Below are 22,100 nucleotides of genomic sequence, written 5' to 3' on the forward strand. Positions count from 1 at the left end.
CTTTAATTTATGAGCTGCACTGGCTGCCAGTTTCTTTGCGTATTGACTATAAGATTTTACTTTTGACTTTCAAATGTATTTATGGCCTCGCGCCAACTTATCTTAGCGATCTTATTAGTATAAAATCGAATTCATTATATAATCTTAGGTCTACTGGTAAGCTCTTATTGGACCATCCCAAGGGAAAGATGCTTACAACATTGGGAGCAAGATCATTCTCAGCAGCAGCTCCGAAACTCTGGAATGAGCTACCTGTGGAGCTTCGTCAAGCAACATCACTTAACAGTTTTAAATCTCGACTTAAAACCTATCTTTTTAAGAAGTATTTTTTATAGTTTGTAACTTAGTCTATTTTATTCTCACGGTAATGTATTTTCGTTTTCTTTTAAACATATGATTGTAAAGCGCTATTGATCAACACATGTAAATACGCGCTATATAAACTGGTAAATTATTATTATTAAATAATGCAAGAAGTCAAAGCGAAGTTAGGAATGAACTATCCAATATTCCAGACAAAAGCGATGAGGATGCAAATGTTGCATGCGATGAAGCTGATTAATTTGGCCCTCTGCTTTGTGAACCAAACTTTCAGTTGGTGAGAGAAGCATTAGCAGATGCTGATGACTTTGCTACATTTGCTGAGTTTCACGGGAATGAGGAACTCATTGAAGCTACAAGCAAAGTGGCCACTTTGCTTAGCAAAATGCGTGACATCTCGCTCAAGCAGACAATACTTGACAGCTTTTTTTTGCTTAAAAGAAAATAAAATGTCTGCAGCTCGACCCGAGAATGTTGTACAAACTGGTGCAGTAATCAACATTTGTCATCGGAACGTAACGTTTCTGTTTCCATTTTACATGTAATGATGTAATGAGTCCTCTTGACAAGCATTTTGTCCCTTGTAGTACATCTTGAAACAGCAGCATCACTTACGACGGACTCCTTCCTAAATCCCTATCGCTGTTCTATTGGACATCGAGGTCCTGTGAGACAACTGAGGTCAGATCAAGGAACAAACTTCGTTGGCACTAGGAAGGAGTTAAAGGCAGCATTAGCAGAGATGAATCAAGATATGGTAAACAAAGAGATGGCAGGCAATTCTTCTGTGATTCATTTTGATGTATTCAAGTCACAATATTACTTATTTCATCTTGACAGCTATCTGTGGATCATCATGTCTTCAAACCCTTCAAGGAAATTTATTGTACATTTTCTTAAAAAGGGTGAGTTGAGGTGGGCATTTAGTGAGCAAGCAAAAGACGTTGCAGAACTTGTAAGGAAGCAGAAAAGTGAAGAAGCTTTTGGAGCACAATTGTCAAAAGAACAGGTACTTAAAACAAGTTTAACTTCATTAATTATCAAATCAAAATAATTTTAGAACCCATAATTAATTTTTGATGTTTTACTATAATAAATGTATTATTCATTGAACCACATGTTTTTAATACTAGGTGGAGAAAGAAGCTAAGAGGAGTGTCATTGAGGCAAAAGGGGATCCTAATGATGCTGAATGGGTCACATCTGTGAAATGGTAGGTGAATATGTACCTTACACCACAAGGTGATACATAAAGGAAGGCAAAAAGAGCATCAGAGTATTTCACCTGGGTACCCCACACATGCCCACTGTTGTCATAACCAGGAGAACCAAAACAAAAAGTAGTAGAACAATTCCAAATTAACACCAAGTGAAATACAGTCTCCTTTAGTTATGTCATCATTGAGAAGAGGGAAGACTGGGGAACGATGAAGAGCACAGCAGCAAAAATAGAGGACAGTGTTCTATGGTCTTCCAAAACATTTAGTTCATAGACTGCAATTAGCCCAGAATTGTGCGGCATGGCTGATCTTATGTGGTCGCAAGCATGATTACGTTACTCCTTTACTGAGGGAACTGCGCTGGCTTTCCCTAGAGCAGAAGATTATTTTTAAAATCTTATTTTTTAATTTTAAAGCTTTAAATAATTTATGCCTGAGTTATATCAGTGACTTGTTAGAAACTTGTAAGCCTACTAGACTTTTAAGATCATCCAGTAGGAACTTGTTAGTGATTCCTCACTCCAAGTTGAAATCTCATGGCAATTACGCCTTTTCTGTCTCTGCACCTAAGCTGTGGAGAATGACATTCCTAAATACATAAAATGTAGTCTTAAAACTTATCTTTTTAAGCGTTATTTTTATGAATGATTACGTTTGATTATCATTTTTATCTTTTTACTTTGATTGTGAAGCGCCTTAGAGCTTTTGGATAGGGCGCTATATAAATTGTCATTTATTATCATTATTTATATATTATTATTGGCAGAAAGTGGATCTCGAACAAAAAAAAAATGCCAAGAAAGAAATTCATCCCAGCAGCAAAAACTTCGAGGCTGTTGTAACTTTTAAATTATACTGCGATGAAAAAGATAATCTTCTATTGAACAAGGTCAATGACAGTCATGGTAATACAGACATCCCTTATTTTCTTTTTTTAAGATGAGCCATGAAAGAATGGATATTGCTATGAAGACGAACAAGGACGGGTATCACTTTCTACAGGAAGAGTATTGATACTTTGACGGGAAAGTAAAGTGACGCAGAAATTACGTCACCTTGAAAGGCTGGTGTATGAACATGACTAGTGCCAACATGAACAGCTTGCAAAAGGTGTTTGGAGACAACATCCTTACATGCAACAAGACTTGCGAATTTCATTTTAAGGAAAGCAGGAATATAGTGGCAAGGAAACTCAATGATGGCAATGGAAAGGTTTTCGATCAAACACTGTCTTTTAACTTAGAGACAACCTATCTCAATACTAAAAAAAAATCTGAAAGAATTTATTGAAGCAAAGTCTGAGCTGCAATTTCTAAATTCCTAGATTAAGTGATGGCACAGTCAAAGAGTATTTATTTTCAGTGTGTTCACACCCAAGAATGCACCCAAAATGAGCATGGCCAAGATAATCCATGCTGGATGGAGCAATTGTGACTCCCCCAACCTTCCTCTATTAAACGCAGCTCAGATCGTTGCAGAAGACAGTATTTTGCTCACTGCTGAGTTAAAGGCTACTGAAAAGGGAAGCTCCATGTCATTTGGGCGAGGCCCCTCTTTCCAGTAAAAGAAAGCCAGAAGTCACCTTCAGAAACTAGCCAGGGCAGCACAACTCTAAAAAGATATTGTCTCCTTAAGTGATTTCCAAATCAACTTTGGCCACCACCTGCAAAGAACGAAACAGTACAGCAAAAGGAATGCGAAGGAAAAAGAATGAACGAAGCTCCTCACAACACCCATTCACATGCCCTCAAGATGCCTACATGTTCATGCAACAACCTTTCGCCTCAACACCAATGCCACTCACTCAGCTGCAAAACACAACTGATGTGACAGATGATCAGTCTCAACTCAAATAGATTTCTGAAGTATACTCAAGCTACTCGTTAATAGTTCTTATCATTTTATTCCCGCACATGACTTGCAGTGGGCCAGTACATTAGCGATGAGAGATCCCTCACGCCATTTGTATGATCCAGGCACCTTAAGTCAGTTTCTATACAATGCAAGTAATTTTCAGCTACAGCAACAACTCTCGTCTACTTTGAGTAACCTTCAACCCTCTGCAGCAGCTACAACTAGTCCAAACATCTGTGATCAGCCTCTTTCATACCGACAACCAGCAGGAACTAATCCACACAATGGATTCGGTACCCCTTTATGTGTCTCAGCCAGCTGCACAGGTGGCATTCTGGTCACTCCCTTTATAGGTTCAGACTGGTAAGACTACACAAGACAAAACGTTTTATGGCTGTGGCTTGGAATTTTCTTAAAAGTTTCGACAAGACGGGAGACTTGTAAGGAGTGTACTTGTTGGTGATAAGTTTTCAGAACATAGTATACTCGCCATGATGAACAACACCAACCCTTTTTACAGTACATGATTATTGCCATAACTGCTATGACTCATGCGCATTTTGAGTTTACTTTTTCTCCCCGCATGCTATTTAACTGTTGTGTAAGGAAAGTCTTTTTGTTTCCATTGTGATTATTTTTATCCTTCTGCAATTGATCATTTTCACTATTGCGTATCAAGAGAAGATGCTCAATGGATTAGGTTAAGAAATGGCAATGTTATGGGAGATAGCTTGAGGAAGCACTTCTCCAATTTTTAGGCCTCGTTGTTTTCCCCAACTTTAGATATTCGTTTAAATGTTTTGTGCAAATCTTTTAAACTGTGGGAATAAATTAGCACTTCCTGGGAAAAAGAGATTGTAAGTGAATTTGTGATATTTTTCTAGCAATAAAAGACAAAAGGTTTAAATATTAAATAACATACCTATGACTAATAGAGGGTTAAAAAATAATTAGGCCATTTGCTTCCAACTGAAATAGTTTATACTTCCCCAGTTGTCTTTCTAACATGAGAGAAATGCTGCTCCTTCAACAGGAATTCGACCAACTAGATTTATGTTTTGTGTTTGTTATAACTCCGAGTTATGAATCATTGCTCCATGATTAAATTCCACTTTCCTTCAACAACTTTTAAGATTGTAGCTGTTTGAACTGAATTCCTTGCTAGCAGGGGCCTCTTTGAAGGGCATTACTTGATGTATCAATACTAGTTTTGAGAGGGAATGTACTAATGTAATGTAATCTTTTACTTTGAAGCCTATCAACAATGGTGAAACCTGTGACTCTAGCATTTGAACATTCAGGCTGTCGACACTGCCTGGTGAAACTCATAGACATTGAAACTGTCCCCAAATGCCCACTTTGCAAGGCTCCCATCGGAATAGGTACTCTTCACGTCAACATTGCACTCAACGACATCATAGGAAAGTTTGATGTCAAGTGTGAAAGTAGTGGTTGTCTATGACAGGGACGTTGCACGAGCACAAGCAACACTTAAAAGCATATGGAAAGTTCACAATGCAGTGTGCAAATGAAGGGTGTGGAGAGGTGGTGGCAAGGGAGGGGATGGCAGCATACATTGCCTAATATGCAAAGCACAAGGTCCCTTGCCAGGAATGCGTTAGGAAAGTAACAAGGGAATGTTTAGAGGAGCAGGCTGCTTCCCTTTGTTCTAATAAGAGAATAGTATGTCCACTAGGCTGCGGAACAAGCCTCCTACGGCAAGCTATTGTCAATTTAATTATGCAATCAAATGTAAAATGGTTATCTAGGCCAATAAAATATCCAAAAGTTGCACTAGCCAGCTCATCTCTAGTCCCTACTATAGAACACAAATGTCTTTTTCTTTTGTCTATTGTTTTTCAAACAAACAATGCTGATTACAGTAAAAAGTTTTGCATGCACTTTGCAATGTAACATAGGAAGTATTCAACACATTGTCTTCGTTGAAGTTGTTAGTTTTACTCCATAAGGCCGCTTGCAATCATATTTCATATTATATTTCTTCTGATCATATTTCATCATGTCGCACGTCATGCAGCCACTTTTCCGTTTGGCATTAATTCAGCACTAGAGCATTCCAGAAAATGTGAGTTCTGGTATTTTGTAAGCTTCATCATTATTTTCATTGTAATTTTCCTAAGTGTACTTAGTTTAATTTAAATTGTTATAGGTTTTCACTTGTTATTTTGTTTACAGTTTTAAATGATGCTACCAACTGGTATCAGAGATTGTTGAAATAGAATACATCATTAAGTTGCATTAAAAACTGTCTGTATTTATTGCTGAAAGTCACCCATGGCAGTCACACCTACTTTATTTCTTTTGCAGGCTCCACTTAATGCTGCATTTGAGCGAGTGCCCAGAAAGAACATTCTGCTGTATAGTGCCTGGCTGCACTACCATGGTAAAGCAGAAGGATGTACTGCAGCACTCAATAAATGCAGCCTCTGCCCACATTGTTCTACAGGAAGAAGAGATCCAGCTTCTGCAGTGCCTGATGCATATCCAGGTGAGATGCTTGACTTACAAGAATATTAAAAAAAAAAAGATGTGATATGAACATGAACTGAACATTCGGTTTCATTTCAGAGAACCAAACCACAATGGATTTTAGAAGAGAAAGGTGTGTTCTCCTTCTGCTGGAGGGGAGCCACACCTGTACAGCACTGAGTCCAGGTGCCCGAATGGAAACAGGTGGAGGGCAGATCTACGATCTGCGGGAATGTCCTTGGAGCTGGTGTCCGAAGCGATGCCAGTGGTAGAAGAAACAAAGTCAGTGAATCATTCAATAATTAAGGATAGAATCTTGCTCTTGACTCTGGAATGCAGTTTAGAAGATAAATGATCACTGCTGATAACAAGCCAAAGTGCTTGCATACAGCTGACATATTTTACAACAACTATTCATTTCGTAGGAGTGAGGAAATCTACCACCATGTCTAAACTAAAACTCCGACCCTAAAATCTGTTAAAAAGACAATCAACTTTATCATGATTCACCACAGATCATTTATGACTTTACGCTTTATGTCTATAGAATAGTGTTGATGCCTGAATCATGTGAAGAAAAGGTGTTCCCTTTCCCAGCAAAGGAGATCAGGAAGCAGGAAGTCACAGTAAATGTCCTTCTTTCTGAAATGGATGAGATGGACCCAGAAGACTTGATTATTGTCAAGTTTGTCTTGAAATATTATATTTTGAAAAAGGATAAGTAATGTTTCTATGCAATAACTGAGAGAGGTAACTGAGTCGAAAATGACGATGCAAAAAATGGTAATTGTTTACAAGAATAGGCGATGTGATAAGAGGTGAGCAAGCTTACATTTAGGTTTAAGAAATACAGTCAAATGAAAACGTTTGTATTATTTTTTCATTGAGTTCCTCCACTTTTCAATTGTATTTAATACCTCTCTTAGCTCTTACCTGGAACATTGCGTAACTTGAAAAGATCCCTTCACACAATTATTGATATGGAAGCGTGTGCGTGATTTTAATGCAGTTTAGATCCTTCTCCTTTTACTTTACTTTATTCACTCTTGTATATTAAATTTTGCAATATAAAATTTACTGACAACTTACAGAGGAATTGTGCAAATGAAGAGCCTGGAAGCTCAATAAATGTTAAGTTTTCCAATCAGCCTACAGTTTAGTTTAGTTGCTTAAATATGATAAATGCCTGAGGGAAACAGAACTATACTTAGAGAAAAATGTTAATAATAGTAACAATGCAGAAGGAAAGATAGCTACTAAGACAAATGTTGAGAGTGATGCTCTGACAGTTATTTTTTTTTTAGAGAGGGGACAAAGCTAGACTTGAGCCTGCAATGCTGGATGGGTGGTGCAGTTGTCAGTGGAGTTGCTCATTGAGGTGTGTTTGAAGTCTGCGTGCCATAGTCTATGAGATGTTTTCTGCTCATATCAATGTTTCCTTTTGTTTTATTTATATTTTTTAAAAATTTTTGAGGGATTTTTTTGATACCTACGACTTTTACCCACACCCACGACCCACAGCTTCCACCCACAACCCATGACCTACGAAAGTCAGCCATATTGCCAGTCCTTTCAAACAGAATCCTCTGCCTCATGATCTTGTCATGCCACCATTACACACAGTTCACAAATGCATCTCCTCCAAATGGCACGTTGTGATGGATCTATGTTTCCAATATGCAGCATCTGTTAGTAGCAGCATTCTTAAAGATCACTATTTGGATTATGTTTGGAATCGATTGGTTGCCAGAATTTATTATAAAGAAAGGAACTGCTCGTTACATATAGAAGAAAGACAAAACGAGCATACCAGGAATTCCCAATCAATCCAAAAGACTACAAATATCTTGGCTTTCGATGGGACAGTTTTTTGCATTTTGATACTTGGTGCCTCTTCAGTATGGGTTCATCTGCCCTGTCAAATTAAAGAGTTATTTGGCAAACTGGGTCTACAATCATCTCCCGAAAAAGACTGTCCTCCCTTTACATGGACGATTTGCCTGGGGCTTCTCATAGATACGTAACAAATCCTCTCAGAGGTACCTAATGATCGTTTATTGGAACTTCATGCGGAGTTTTTGCAGTGGCTCCACCTTTCCACCTTTCCACCTTCACAAGGCGTAAATTGCAGTTATCACTGGGAAAACTTTTCTTTGTCACTGCTTGCATCTGGCTAGGCAGGATTTTTATGTTGTGTCTTTCAAACCTGTGAACCTTGCTTAATTTAAGTTACTGTTTTGTTTATGTGCTTCTCAGGGCAAGAAGTGTTGCTAACAGAGCATGCCCTCCAGCGGAACCAGGAAAAAAATTGAAAAGCTTCCTCTCTCCCTGGCTAAGTGATATTCCAAGTTAGGCTCTGAATCTCAGATATCGATGAACAGCGTTTAAACTGTCTGTTAGCCATAATTATGGTGCATAACTTAGTTACATAATTTTTACTTATTATGTTATATTGTATTATTTGTATTACCTAATTACTTCTATCATTTTTAGCACTTTTATAACTTGCAACTTTCAATGTTATTTATTGCTTGAATACATTGAATGGACAAATATTATGAGTTGCTGTTGGGTTATTGTTATTATTATTGTTATCGTCATCATCTTCATCATAGAAATGTGAGTTATTGGCTTGCATGTTAAGTTTTTGAAGCACCAAGTCCAAATCGTGGACCTTAGATGATCAGTTATGATGATGGTGAGGATACTTCTGATGCTGCTGATGATTATCATTATTATTATGTAAACAAGCAATATGTAAACATCGATGGTTGTCTTTCAACTCTCAGAGATGCAAACCTTAGAGTGCCTCAAGGGAGTATCCTAGGACCATTCTTGTTTCTTATATTTATAGACCATCTACCACAGATACTGGAAAATTCAGCAGCAGACATATATGCAGATGATACTACCATCAGTGCTAATGTTGATTAAATATAGATCAGCACTGACAGCCTTAAATCAAGTTCTTCAAACTGATGTTGGTAAAGTTGCACAATGGACCACAGACAATAAAATGGGACTTAACGAGTCCAAAACTAAAACTATGTTAGTAGCTGGCAAACGCCTACATAAGAAGACGAACAGCACCTCACTCACTGTCCACGTCAACTCAGTTGAACTCGAATAAGTCCAGTCCCAAAAACGTTTAGGCGTAATTATTGACACAGCTTAATTTTAATGAGAATATTGATAATCTATGTGAGAAGCTAATACAGCGTATTGCTTTTTTGAAAAAAATCAGGCATCATTTACCTTTAGATCAACAAATTCTATATTACAATGCCATGATAAAACAAATAATGTATGGCTCCAGTGTGTGGGTTTCTACATCTGTTCATAATTTAAATAAACATTTGAACGGGGTGTGTCCCGATTATATGTTAGAATTACTCAGACGAAACATCGACATGCGTGCTACTGAAAGACAAAGTAGATATGGGTTTTTTAATTAATTCGTCTAAAGTATAAAAGAGAATCAGAAGGTGCTAGGACTTTTCAAGTATCAGCCTCTAGGTTTTGGAATTCACTTCCCAATGGAATTAAGAGTAGCTCTAGTTTAGAAAAAGAAGTCTTTATATAAGTATTTTTTGAAGTCCTATAAAGTTGTTCAGCACTTTACTTAGCTTTGGCTACTCTATTTTATTCTCATATATTTTATATTAATCCTAAGATAATTCATATTTTAATTGTTTAACCACCTAGCTTTAATTACTTCATTATTTATACGTATTTGTGTTTATTTTTAACTTGTTTTTGAAAGCCACGAGTTTATTGGTATTTTATTGGTATTTTCATACTTTTTTTAGTTAGTCAAATTGTATATTCTTAGCTTTTTATGGTTCGTTTTCATATTTTATTTTGCTTAGTCTTATTGTACAACGCATTAGATAATATTCACATGTATTTTGCGCTATATAAGTAATAAATTATTATTATTATTAATATATTCAGGATACTTTGCAGCTGTCTAGAATTAGGAAATAGGATGCACGACATTTGCTGCGACAGCCTACCCAACAGATATCTCTCCGTACAAGAAGCTGCCACCCTGTTGTCCTATACATAAATGAATACTATAACAGAACTCTTACCTGCTTGACTAGAAGATGACTACGAGCTGTCCACAGTACGTGGTCAGCTTGTAGCCCCAAGGATAACAAAACATATTTCCCAAACATTATTTTAAACAAGAAGACCTCCTTATTTATGGTAACTCCTCCGCGGATAATGTAAATTGATACACATAGTCACGGAGCTCATTGTGCTGTAATTGTTTAATGGTCCACTTTGAATTGAAGAGCCTTCTGCAATTATGTTATGGAAATGGAAGCCCACCACAAAAGCACCAATGGGAATCTTTCTGCTTCAGTGTTTTCTTAGCCTAATATGTGTTTCCTAAAGGAAACCATCAGCCCAAAAAGTCATTAAAGTTATTGTTAACATTGAAAGTTATTGTTAAAAATCTTTACCATTTTATTTACTATTTTCTAATGCTGTGCAAATTTTGAAGGTAGTAGTGTTTTCTTTCTCTGATCAGATCACAGGAATTGTAGCTGTTAATTTTGTTTTATTTCCAATCATAGCTTTTAATCACATAAAGAGATCAATTGAGAATGATCAAGATCCCATGTTCAAGTTGTTCATTCCTTTGTTCATGTACTTTCAAGCTACTGTATAAAATGACTACTGCTATCAATTAGCTTTGTTCACCTTTGCTTTTTGTTATTCATTTGCTTTGGAAATGCATTGTAGAAGAAACTCTACTAGGTATTGCTGCTGATTGCAAAGATAGCTGTGGTGCTATGCTTGAGACATAAGCTGTCAACTTAGAGGAAGCCAAAGTATTTTCCTTCAGAAATAAAGTCTCCAAAACATCCAAGTGATCGTCAAGTACGGTAGTTGTGCACTAGACAGAGAAAAGAAGACTGTGTTAAGGAAGACAAGTTCTCTTCATAAACTGGATCCATTTTTAGACAGAGACAGCATCATGAGAGTTGGTAGACAAATATGGAAGGCAGACCTGTCAGAGGCTCTGAAGACCCTGATCATCCTGCCAAAGTCAAGCCATGTCACTTCTCTAGTTATCAGGCACGAACATGGAAGAACACACCATGGTCGAAAAGGGATCACTGTGAGTGAAACTTATGCCGTTGGCTACTGGATTATCAGCGGAAATACAACGGTGAGACAGTTTGTTTCCAAATGTGTCATATGTCGTTATCTCCTAGATACCATGGGAGAACAAAAGATGCCTGCCTTATCAAATCACAGCAGTACTTATAAAGCTAGCAGATCTCCTTAAAACCAATTTTGTCATACAAGCAGTGAGATGATTCATCGGTCAAAGAGGACCTGTCAGAGAAATCAGCAGCAATAGAGGAAAAAATTTCATTCACGCCAAAACCAAACTTAACAGGACTATAGAAGAAATTAATGATCAGAAGATCAAGGCAGACCTTCTTAAAGCCAAGGTGTGGGCAAGGAGAGGCAAATCAGGTCAATAAGAAACATCATGAACAGTCTTATGAAAGAACATGCCAATCATCTGGACAAAGAATCGCTGAAGACGTTCCTGTGTGAAGCCGAGTTCGAAATCAACAACAGAAATTTGAGCATGGAAACAATAAATGATCCTCTTTCAAACCACCTTTATCACCAAGTATTCTGCTCACAGGAAAGACAAGGCTTACGCTGCCTCCACCTGGTGAGATTAAGAGAGAAGACCTTTATTGTAGCAAGAAAGGGAGATGTACACATCATTTAGCACAAGAGTTTTGGTTAAGGTGGAGTAAAGAATATCTCCAGCACTTGCAAGCAAAAACTAAGTGAGCAAGGTAGTGTCTGATCTGTCACAAGTAACAGCTCCAAATTGGGAAGATCCGTCAGCAAGCTTGTGCTGCTCATGGAAATGCAATAGAGACCGGGATTCCCCAAAGAGGAGCTGCAATTTTTCAGTATCCCAGGAAGAAGTGAAGCAGTGATGATGAGGTTTGCACAATTTCAGCAACTTTAAATTCCATCTTGACAAAATTTTGTAATGAGCATGTGGTATTTCAAAGCTAGGGCAACCGCACATGGTAGGGTAAGCTTTGTATGCCTGAGAACAATCTCTTGCCCCTCTTTCACTAGCAACAACTCTGCATCAATAATTTCAAGGCGTTGATATCTGATCAACTCATTTTAAAAGCAATCAATATGAGAAGTCTTAAGTTTCTACAGGAAAAATAATGATAAATGCTGTCACTGAACAGTGCTCAGCCCTCTTGGTTAATTGCAAAACGATAAAAATGAGTACCATGCCAAATAGGACTTTTTCGCTTTGTAATTCAATGTCTCAGTGCAGAAATTGGTGTATCAGGTAATACAGGGGAGTCTGGAGCGACTGTCATCACTGTGATATACCAATGAGTGTGCACGCAGTTGGGAGATCCCCATCTCTTGCTTATTTACTTGTCCCAGTGGCACTTTAGATGAGACAGAACAAAGAGAACTTCCTCTCAAAGTTCTTCATTCCTGTTTCTCAGCTGCATAATTAATACAAAGTTCACAAAGAAATTTATCCAGGTAACTTATTCACATTTGGAATATCAAGAGCCATGTGAATTTTTGTTCAAGATTTGTAAACCGAAACTTCCTGTACTTGATTATGGGTGTGTAGTTAGAGGGTATCCAGTCATGTCGTACCCATGGATCTTTCCTACCCAGACGATTTGTACCCAGGCTCAGACGTTTCGTACCCACTTTCGATCAGTTCATACCCAACCCTCTGGGAGATTCGTACCCAACAAATTATGACACAAAATGTTTAAAACAAACATAAACATTCATTTCATTTATCCTGGTAATCGCAAAATAATTAAGATGCACACTCGCATGCGCAAGGTATATGTGTGATCTTATTTGTTACATTGTTGAACTTTACTTAACAATAGAAGTGTCAGTGACCCGCACAAGGTAAGTGTTATTTACTTTTCTATTGTTTATACTTGCGAGTTTCTTGACAATAACAGCTAATTATTATCGTGCGCAAGATAGGTGTGATTTTTTCTCTTTCATTTCAAAAGTATTAAATTAGAATATTGTAACAAAGCGAGTAAACAACACTAGCATTAACTGACGAAATGGTCAGAATTTCGATCGTTTTGGTCTGAGGGTCCACTTATAAAACATTTTTTAAGGTTTTGCATGCGAAACTTCTTAAAACGATTAAAATGCAGATAAAGATATTTTTTATATACCTATAAAGTTGTTTGGTTCATACTTGTGCGAGTGACCCGCAAAAGATAACTGTTATTTACTTTTTTATTGTTTATACTTGTGAGTTTCTTGACAGTAACAGCTAATTAGTGTCGCGCACAAGGTAGGTGTGATTTTGTCCTTTTTTTTCTACAGTATTAAATAAATAAGAATGTCGCAACAAAGAGACTAAAGAATATGAGCATTGACCAATGAAATGACCAGAATTTCGATCTATTTGGTGCAAGGGTCCAGCTATAAAAAGCTCCTAGAAAATTTTCTTAACATCCGTTCATTTTTACTGCTTAGTCAAACTTTCAAGGAAAATGGCATATCGGTGTATCACGTGTAAAAAATTTGTCAACAAGCGTCGAGAAGCTCTTTTGTGCAATGGCTGCAACAGTGGAGTATCATGAGAAAACTACAGGGACGCAGTCGGATCTGGTGAAGACATCCCTTGGAAATGTGAATCCTGTTCTGCTTCACGTGCTAGTTTACCTAACTTTAGAGTACGCAACCTTCGACAGCCTAAAACCAGAAGCCAAGATGTAGCCTCTACAGAAATTTGTCAGTTGCATCGAGGAAAACTGGATTTGCAGCACAGTTTGGCCCCTCAAGTGCTGGAGCTTATTTATGCAATCAATCAGAACAAACAATGATATTGAGGGCTGGCATCATAGCCTGAACAAAAGAGCTGCTGGTTGATGGGGTCTGCCCCTCTACATGTTTGTGGCCCTACTGCACAAAGAAGCGAGACTAGTGTTGCTACAAATTCATCTGGTCTTTGAGTGCTAGCTTGAGCGAATGTAGAGGTCCACCTATCGTGAAGTTCAGAGGCGGCTCTTCAAACTTTGGGAGGCCGTCAACAAAAAGGAGTAGTCACTCAGGCAGCTGCTCAAAGGATGTGCCAATATAAACAGGCCAGTGATGCACTGAACTGAACTGAACTAACCACTAGGATTTTTATTTATTACTGAGTAGAATAAGTACGTTTAGTCATATAGGTGCTCTGTGATAATAGGCAAATATATTAGGATAGGTCAGCTAGGGCAACTATGTCATGATTGTTTAAGAGTAAGATAACTTTTCAACATTACTATGATTTAGAAATTAGCTTTTTTACTGAGTAGAGAAAGTACGTTTAGTCGTGGGCGCTGCGTGGTAGTAGGCAAAATATATTAGGATGGGTCAACAAGATCACGATTTTTCAATAGTATTAACTAAAAGATAACTTTTTAATGTTTCTGTGATTAGAAATTAGCTTTTTGCGATTACTAGGATAAATGAAATAAGTGTTTATGTTAGTTTTAATCATTTTGTCTCATAATTTGTTGGGTACAAATCGACCAGCGGGTTGGGTACGAACTGATCAAAAGTGGGTACAAAATGTCTGAGCCTGGGTACAACTCGTCTGGGTACAAAAGATCCATGTGTACAAAACGACTGGTAAGCGATTGGGGAGATTGAGGCAAACAGAGTTCTCGGTAACTGTGAAGAATAGCTCCCCTCCACTGACAGTCCCGACACTAAACGGACAGGCCACCGACAGGTAACCAACAGGTTAGCGACAGGCAGTGAAATAACTTTACTAGTGCATTTTTGCACTCAAAAATCGATGTAAAACTTACTATAAATGCTTACAATTTTTCAAAATGCCACTAAAACTTAAAGGCACACGAACATTCCCTGTGCATTAAACGAAAGTGTGTTAATACTCTCCATCGAAAAGTGAAGTTAAGAATCGCCCTATAATGCAATGCGATCCTAATTTTTGGTATATTGGCACGTCATATATGTATAATACGTTGTGCAATTCTCGACAATTTTGGTTTTCTCATTAATCCAATCAGGGGGGGGATGCCTTTGTGAAGAGAAATACAATCATTACGTATTTATTCACAAACAAGAAACAATATCTCAGCGACTTTTTAAATGTACTATCTGCGGCGGCGACCACTCAATTTTTCATTCTATCAACTAGTGTGGTGTCTGTTCTGGTGATAACCGGCAATGTTCTTGTCCCGCTCAGCCACCTCAAAAAAGAAGAGGAAGGCCCTCCAGAGCAATCAACAGCCTGAAGATAAGCCGAGCTGCCAAGGGCTTAAAAAAAGTACGACACTCTGGTGAAAGACCACGAGAGGGTGGGCCAGTCCTTCCAAAACCACCAACCGCAGAATCAAGAGCTTGCTGCCGAGTTGGAGGAACAAGAAAAAGATGGGGAGGAGTTGGCCAATCTAGTGCAAACAACGTCAGAGGCCATCAAGACTCTGCAAACTAAGTTGGTGGATGCCAAAAGGACTATTGCCGAGCTCAAGGCCAAGCTTAAGACTCTGCGCCAATGCACAGCTGACGAACCTCAGCAGCAACCTCAACAGAAAGACGCCACTCGCACCAGCACCCACAGTCTGGCCACAATCCACACAAGATACCAGAGGGTGCTACAAATCTTTAGGGAAAACAACTGTAGCATGGCAAATGCATTTTGGCTGGCCGGTTGCCCCCGCAGCACCCTCGGACACTTCATCGCCATCGCTGAATAACGAATTCTAGATGAGCGTGAGCGTCTCAAACAGTATATGCCACTTATATCCATCAAACGTCTAATGAAAAGGTGGAATAGAGCTGATAGTTACTCCGGATACTAAGATAACTTTGACATTGACACAGGACATCATGATACCATTGTGGAGAAGGGTCTGTTTAACCTGTCGTTAGTAGCCTCTGCCTGGGAATCAGGGGAAAGTGGTAAAATGACCAAATACCTCAAAAAAACTTTTCATTAAAGTGATGCTAAACTGTGGAGCTCACTTCCTTTAAGCATTTGACTATGCTAATATTTACTTTCATTTAAAACCAAAATTAACTATCGCGACTGCACATTGATATGTTGGTTATTTTTATGAAGTTTTTTATATTTTACCTTGTTTGCTTGTATTGCATGCCATTAAAAGTGACTTTAAATAAAATGGTTGAGTTGTGAGATACAGTCCTCTCATTGTGGTGTAGTGTTTTATATGACACATAGCTAAATTAGAGTAGATATTGTAGATTAGATTATCACTTAATGTATTTTAATACTTTTGAGGTACTTCTTAAGATATAGCTATTTAGATTTTACTTGTTTCCTTTTTTTCCTTTAAATACAGCCTTAATGTCTTATTTTAGGCCACTTCCACTCAGTTACGAATATGCCTCCACCTGCAACTGAGAAATCTTTCCACAGCAACCTGGCGACAAATGGCAAAAGACAGGCTACTTATTACACAATGGTCGTGTCACCTTGTGGAAGCTAAGCCAAGGACGTAAACAATGTAAGCTTCAAAACCACATGGAAATGACTTTTCTAGAATATCAGGCATTGTTATCGCCATGCTAAAGGGGATGGTGTGGCTGAGAAATTCAAAAGAAATTAACATTGGAAGTGATACATTTCAATATTGGCGCAGTTGCTGTTGTTAAGCTTTTCTAAGCCCTAGACATCCCTCTTTGCAAATACACTGAAGAGGGTTACAGACTTCAAGATCTGCTTAGTGCCGATGTAGTGCAACATAAAAGCAAGTACCAAGAGGAGATGAAAAATGATCAGAGGCCACAGAAGGTAGTTCATGGTAGTTCATGCAGCAAGGTTGCTTTATGGACAATGTTTCTTTGTTTAATCAACCTAATATTACAGATGAACAGTTCTTTGAAGTTGATAGCAACTTGGGGCATATGCTTTACTTCACCCCTGAATGGTCTCCCAAACACTTCAGAAAATGGGCAAAAGTAGTCTCTTAGCACACAGAGCAGCTATTCCAGAAGTATCACCAAGAACGAAAGTGAAAATAGAGGGGTGAGAGGTAAAGCATGTTGAGCTGAAGTATCGCCAAAAACCAAATAAGTGAAAATAGAGGGGTGAGAGGTAAGGCATATTGAGCTGAGGTAACTTTTGGAGAACAGCTTATGTCAGTGCAAAGCAAGTGAAGATGATTCAAAGTTAGATTGCATATGAACTGATAGTTTCCTCAATAACCAAGGGAGGGAAGTATGACAATATTACAAACAAAAGAGGTGATGCAAAACCTAGAGAAATCACCTTAAGACACAGCTCTGAGTATGTAAGAAGTTGAAATATCATTTTCCCTTTCAACAGATATTATCATATACAACTTCTACCAGTATGCTAGAGACCATTTCTAGCACCTATCAACTCACAAACTATCTCAGCTTAGGTCTGGACAGGACAGATTTGCGTACAACTGGTTGTTCCACAAGAGCCTAAACACTTGCAAGAAGGAGGAGGAATGTTTTGCTTCTTATGCAAGCAACAAAAAATTTTCACGCCACACCCTGTGAACAGTTTATGAGATGATCCAGCAACACAAAGATCCCATTGAGTCTGAAATACAGGGACAAGTCTCTATATTTTGTTACCAAAAAACTGTTAACTCAACATTTCATTAAAAAAAAAGGGCAGGAAAAGAAACTCCACAGAAATGACCTCATGTTTAAGGCATATAGGGCAGCATACTGGCTTGTCAAAGAGAAAGTCTGAAATCCAAATTTCTCATCATTGGCTAATCTGCAAACATTGTTTGGTTTTCATGAGAATTTCCAGTACTCAGCACAGAGTTCCATTGGGATAATATTTTTCGTAATTAGAAGCTCTTTTGATGACAACTTGTTGGGGAAGCAAATTGCTCTGGTCTTTTAACTGCTAAGGTCAAAGATGTATCTTTCCTGGGAACAAAACAGAGAACATTGAAACACGTTCATTGCGGATTGAAATGTTCCGAAAAACTGCACAAAGCCAGTGCAAAAACCACCTTAACCCTCCTTACAACTCAAAGAAAACACGCTCTGTTTAAAGGTGAAAGACTGTAGCTCTCTGGTTTCTAATAGTGCAACACTGATAACTGGTCACTTTAGTGGCATGGCTAGTCATCAAAAGAAAATAAATCCACTGTCACCTCACTGCACTGTTTGTGCCACAAGCTTGCATCAAAGTACTACAACAGCTTTTATCAAAAATTGGCAATGGGTGAGCTTTGTCAGATGACAAGTTTTGTGGCAAGAGGCAACATCAGAGGGTCCATTTAGGTAGCATGTGTGCAAAACAACTAGATTCTGCTATTAAGGTTCTCTGCCACTGCTTGAACTTTCCAATTCAATGAGGTAATAACAAGAAAAGGAATGGTAATAAAATTATGAGAAATAACCAAAATTAAATTTAACTTTTTTTGGTCCAGCATTCTTTACCAACACCTTTTGAAAGATTTATAAGCCCTCGGAGCATTAAAAGAATACAGCAGTCATACAGTGACATTATGACCACCATTGTCACCATCAAAATTTCACAATAGCTAAAAGGGAAGAGATGAGAAGCAGAGACCATTTAAAGTATTAACAGTTTGTTACTTTCACTCAAGTTTCATCTTCTCAGTTACTAATTTATTTGAAATATATCTCTAGCAAAACAACTGTGAAATTTCTTCAACAACAGTTACACAAAGCTAATTATTGAAAGGAAAATTCTGACAGATTAAAGTAATACTTTGAGTTTTGTCAAGAGTCGCTTGTGTTGCTGATTTTAAAACATGTACAAACAACCACAGTTACTAATTTAACACATCAGACTACAGAACAATTAAGGAAAGTAACAAAAATGTATTGCTGCACAGTCTAGCAAGTTTATAATATAAATACCTCCAACATCATGAATGTATCCTAACTAAAGTATCTGTGCATCTCTAATGATGCAGTCTGTTACACAACAGTCTATTTGACATGTTGCTAGGTGGATGTATCTATTTACCACTCAGTTTTATCTCATTTAATCTTTCCAAATTTTTTCACAATACAAGGAGAGAGGAAAACATAAAGCTAACAAAAACTAGGTTTTGTAGAATAAGGAAGGCCATATGAACCACCACCATAAGCTCAGCCTGTTAAAAGGAATACATTATCCATGACCCATGCTCAACTTTTTGACATAGTTGTCAGTATGGTGAACTGCCTCAATTTGGGAAGAAAATTTGGATAGGATCAGATGCATAACAGAAGTGCGCGTAATCATCAATTCCAACCTCGCCCTAAATACTATACAAACAACTGACTACACTATAATGGTTTGGTTAGTTTTTGTCATCATTGAAAAATCTCTGCGAGCACTATTACCCAAAGTGCTTATGCCAAACCACGCTATCATTTGAGCAATGTAAATTTTAAGTTCCTAGCTTGTAAACTTGGTCTAACCAACTCTTTAGCAAATTATAATGGTTGATTTGCCTGATTTATGATTTATTTACAAATTCTGAATCCTGAGAGGATTAAAAAACATTTAAATACCCCCTTTGGTGTGTAACAAGAGTATTTGTGTAATCAATGCGAACATTACCAGGAGAAGGGCAGACCAGAATATTTTAATTTTGTCAATATAAAGAGCAAACATTCGACTCTCCTGTTTCTTATGTCAACACCTGGTCTCCTTATTCTTCACCTTCGACCATGAGTTCAAATCAGTCAAAAATCTGCACTGGCCGAGAAGGGAAGAGCATATGCCGACAAATAGCCAGGACTGCGAAGAGAATAAGTAACAAGTCACGAGGCTCGACAAAAAGGCATTTGAAAGCTCAAGACTTCAGAAACACACAAGCTGACAGAACCCAACTAAACGGGTAAATTTGACAGCTGAAAGGTAAAACAATTCCTTATTAACCACCAACCTCGTTTTTCCAAGTTAAAGTTCAAGAGTTTAAGAATTCAGATATCACTTCTAATGTTATTGTAAAGACTTTACTCTTGTCAACAACTGACCAAGTATTCACATACCTAATTAAACTGTTTACATTCAAGCAAAAGATACCTGTCTAATTAAAGAAATCCAAGAAGCATTAATGCTATGTTTTAGGAAGTGTGTAAACAAACTTTTATGCTAGTAACTAAAATTTATATTTATTATATGCAGATAGTAGTATATAATGCCTCCTAAAATAGATCGCAAAAAGAGACAGCACAATAGCTTCATTGAATGACTTATTTGAATTCCATGTGTTTTACCAAGTTGAACCAAGTTTGAGTAGTCTTGAAAATGTATAGAAACAAGTTAAATCTAAATAGAGAAGTGTTAAAAAGCAGCAAGACACAATTGCTGAGACTTACTGAATCAGCGTCAGAAGAATTACAAACAAAGAATCAAGTAGTTGGTGATGAAGCCAAAGCTAAGTTTTTAAAATACGCAGAGCGATTTTCAATTTATTAGAAATCGTTTGTGATTGAAAAGCTGCTGTTTAAATAGGAAGTGCCCAAAGCAATGACATCAGTAGTAACAAAAATGACCGATGTTTTGAGTTTGCAAAAGTACACAGGCTAGAGAAATTGTCAGTTCCCACGTGGGATGGTGTTAGAAAATCTTACACAACTTAGGAGCACGAATTTCAGTATTGAATGAATAAGTGCAAACAAGACAAAGATTAACAATTGCAAAGGCTTCAGAAAGCGTTACCTAAAAACTGTTTTGGTTGGATCAAGTAAGGCAAAATGTTTGAGCAGGCGTGGAAAATTCTCAATACCAAATTTGGAGATCAAAGGAAATTAATGGATACACCCTTAACTGAAGCTACAAATCTCCAGCCAGTAAAGTGCAACTCGAAATTGCTTTGTCACTAAGTGGCTAGAATTCTTGGTTTCATAAACCGCATGTATCAAATGGCTGCGCAGTGACAAATGCCTCAGAAGCACCCTTCGTACTGTCTCAGCTTTTATCAAAGTTAGATCCAAAAGATAACATTGAGTTTGGCTAAGAAATTTATTTCTCAGCCAAAAAATGAGAAATGCATCGAGTGGTTGGATTACCAGAGGAGAGAGAGCCTATGGTTCAGCCATATTCCTCAGATGGAAACTCACAGATGGCAGTTATTCCTGCATACTGCACGTGGTTAAAGCATTTGTTGCCCCTTCAAAGAAAAAGTCAGTACCGTGCTTGGAGTTGACGGGGTGCCTCTCAATTGCAAGATTATACATTACATGTAAAGAGGCACTAGAATTTGCTGAAAGAAGCACTAGAATTTGCAAGAAAGAGTTCTGGATTCATTCTCAGACCATGTTAACCCAGCGTAAAACCTCTTCAAGAAAGTTCAAATTGTTTGTTTTGGTAAGAGTAGCTGAAATCCGGGAAACAATGGGCTCTGAAGCGTGTAAATATATCAGATCTGATCATAATCCTGCTGACGTCCTGATGAGAGGAACTCGGCTAGAAAAGTTGAAGACCTGGTATGAAGGTCCTCCATTCCTGAAATGCCTGGAAGAATAATCACCCAAGTTTAAAGAGAATCCTAATGGATGTGGTGAAGAATTGTCAGAGGAAATAAAGCCGCTAAACAACTTCAAAGCTGTGAACACCCTAAAACAAGTAGATTGCTCAGCTACATCAACGGAGTCAAAAGGTAACCCTATTTTGGAATATTTGATGAAATCTTGTTTGACGTTCGCCAAGGCAAGGAAAACTTTGGCCAACGTTCTACGATTCACCAACAGCACAAGATTGAGTATAAAAAAGAGACACCATTTTACAGAAGAATTGAGAGAATCTAAACTGTGGTTATTCAAATGGAGTTAACAGACAATCAATTTATATACTGTAGACAAAAGGCTGATTCCAGCATCAGATGAACAAGGTGTGTTATGGGCACATAGGAGACTAGAGAACATCGGATCGTTACCAGATGAGCTGCATAATCCCATTATCCTTCCAAGGTCATCAATTAATACTCTTGAAACACTTTTACTAAAAGCAAGCACATTGCAGTTACAAAAGTCTCACCTATGAATCAAGCAAGCGTTTCTGGATCGTGGGTGTGCAAAATATGGCCAAACAGGTGATTGGTAAATGTCTGACCTGCAAGAAGTTGCAAAGTCAAATGATGAGTCAGATTCTGAGACTAAACATTGCAGCAGGTCTCCCAGTGTTCAGCAACACAGCAATTGACATGTTTGGAC

General features: G+C 37.8%; 1 protein-coding gene and 1 pseudogene across 1 annotated transcript; both read left to right on the top strand.

The window, feature by feature from the left end:
• Positions 1-10,895: 10,895 nt before the first annotated feature.
• On the top strand, positions 10,896-15,664 carry LOC136278326 (uncharacterized; annotated as a pseudogene).
• A 5,264-nt stretch (positions 15,665-20,928) lies between these two features.
• Positions 20,929-21,414, top strand: LOC136278327 (uncharacterized). Its single transcript, XM_066161850.1, has one exon. The coding sequence runs from the start codon at positions 20,929-20,931 to the stop codon at positions 21,412-21,414; it is 486 nt and encodes a 161-aa protein (XP_066017947.1).
• Positions 21,415-22,100: the final 686 nt, after the last annotated feature.

The sequence above is a fragment of the Pocillopora verrucosa genome, chromosome 14 (assembly GCF_036669915.1).
Source record: "Pocillopora verrucosa isolate sample1 chromosome 14, ASM3666991v2, whole genome shotgun sequence".
Taxonomy (NCBI): domain Eukaryota; kingdom Metazoa; phylum Cnidaria; class Anthozoa; order Scleractinia; family Pocilloporidae; genus Pocillopora; species Pocillopora verrucosa.

Coding starts and splice junctions, on each gene's coding strand:
- LOC136278327 (XM_066161850.1), top strand. CDS start 20,929: ATGAGAAATGCATCGAGTGGTTGGATTACCAGAGGAGAGAGAGCCTAT.